This window comes from Actinia tenebrosa, unplaced genomic scaffold (assembly GCF_029948245.1).
Source record: "Actinia tenebrosa isolate PJP-AT-01 unplaced genomic scaffold, QUT_ActTen_1.0 PGA_scaffold5__44_contigs__length_20552954, whole genome shotgun sequence".
NCBI lineage: Eukaryota > Metazoa > Cnidaria > Anthozoa > Actiniaria > Actiniidae > Actinia > Actinia tenebrosa.
Genome location: NW_028292582.1, coordinates 18,627,247 through 18,628,903, shown reverse-complemented (window position 1 = coordinate 18,628,903; position 1,657 = coordinate 18,627,247). Strand labels below are relative to the sequence as shown.

The window sequence follows — 1,657 nt, the reverse complement described above, 5'->3', positions numbered from 1 at the left end:
TTGTTCTATCGTTCGATAATATTGATGTTAAGCTAACGCATTTCTTAATAAACAAACAATCACCCATTTTGAAAAACTTAAACCATTACTCCGTAGTTGGCGTTTGAAAAGCTTTTGCCTCACAATAAGCGATTTTCTACGGTTCTTCCTATCTTTTATAAAGCTAATTTTGTAAGTCGGAAAAGATGTTGCTAAAAGGCCGTTAAAATAACATCACTTATAATGAAGAAATTTGTGTCGTAATTAAAGCAGTTAAGCTTTCACGAAACGTGAGTAGGAAAAGATATAAAAAGTATGAGATTCTGCAACCTTGAAGGGAGAGCGTCATACTATAGCAGCAAGAACTACGAGTTGGACTCGCAACAACCTCAAGAATTCCCTCTCAGTTTCCTAAATATTACGAAATACTGTCTAACAACATGAATAACCTTTCCTCCATCGTCCTCCTAAACGAGTCCAGCTGTAATTCATCGTCTGGTTCGTGTAGTCCTGTACAGACTTGTCCAGGAAAAGCCGTTCATCTGGCTTACATCTCGGTCATCTGTGTGCTAGGGGTCATTGGTAATATTCTATTACTCTATGCTGACTACAAGGAGTGGAAGAAGAGTAAGACACCTGATAAACTGTTGATTCTCAATTTAGCCATGACTGACGTCGCTGCTTTATTGGTTAGTTTACCATTACATGCTGTTCTCGTAGCAAACTATCAGGATTACCTGAAGTGCTCTGGCTTTCTATATCAGTATCGTTCAGCTCGGTTCTTTTTGATCTGTCTGTTTAATTTTGTAAGCCTAGGCACGCTACTTGTGATAGGAATCGACAGGTACCAAGCTTTAACAAAGTTTGCTCACCAACGAACTCTAGATTTGAAGAGGTCTATTTTTGCCATTTGTTTGGTTTGGTTGTGCTCCATTACAGTCGTAATTGTATTCATAGTTACTTGGCCAAACCAATGTATAAACTTTTATTCATCTCGTTTAGAAGACAGAAACACTGACAACTATTTTCCGATGAGGATAACCATCACATCGATATGGATAACTGTCTGTTGTACAGTAACCGTTACATCTTTATTAATGGCTGCGAGTCACATTCGCAAACACCGACAACAGATCAATGCCATGTTTGGTGCAGTGCAAGCAGCAGCACAGATCAGTTTTACCAAAGGTGTCATCGCTTTATCGCTATGTTACGTCGTACTCTGGATACCTTATGGGGTGTCATCAGCCATTTTTTCTTCTGATCGGCACAATGTAAAATTCGAGTGTTCTCTATTATGGGCAATTTCTACTTCTTATTTAAGTTTCAGTGTTCTTCCAGTAATCTATTTCATTGTAGACAACAGACTACGACGATCCATTCTACCGGAGGTGGTAATCCCGAGTAACATTGCACAACCCAAGGAAAATTAAATCTTGCTCAAACGATAAAAGTGAAAAAATGATATTCTTGTATAGGAGTCCTTTTTCTGCTCATTATGTATGCCTTATGGTTGCAAGAGGGCAACTTGCCATACATGATATATTTATATTTTGTATTGCCTTAATATATTTAAAAAAATCACATTCTTAAAGCAATTTACATAATTTGCTGAACGGGTTTTCGTCTGTGTTCTTGGGTTTCTCTCCCGCAGTAAAAATCAACATGTGTTGTGTGC

At 38.0% G+C, this 1,657-nt stretch overlaps 1 protein-coding gene across 1 annotated transcript; it reads left to right on the top strand.

The window, feature by feature from the left end:
- Positions 1-419: 419 nt before the first annotated feature.
- Positions 420-1,412, top strand: LOC116306799 (neuromedin-U receptor 2-like). The gene has a single exon (XM_031716895.2). The coding sequence runs from the start codon at positions 420-422 to the stop codon at positions 1,410-1,412; it is 993 nt and encodes a 330-aa protein (XP_031572755.2).
- Positions 1,413-1,657: the final 245 nt, after the last annotated feature.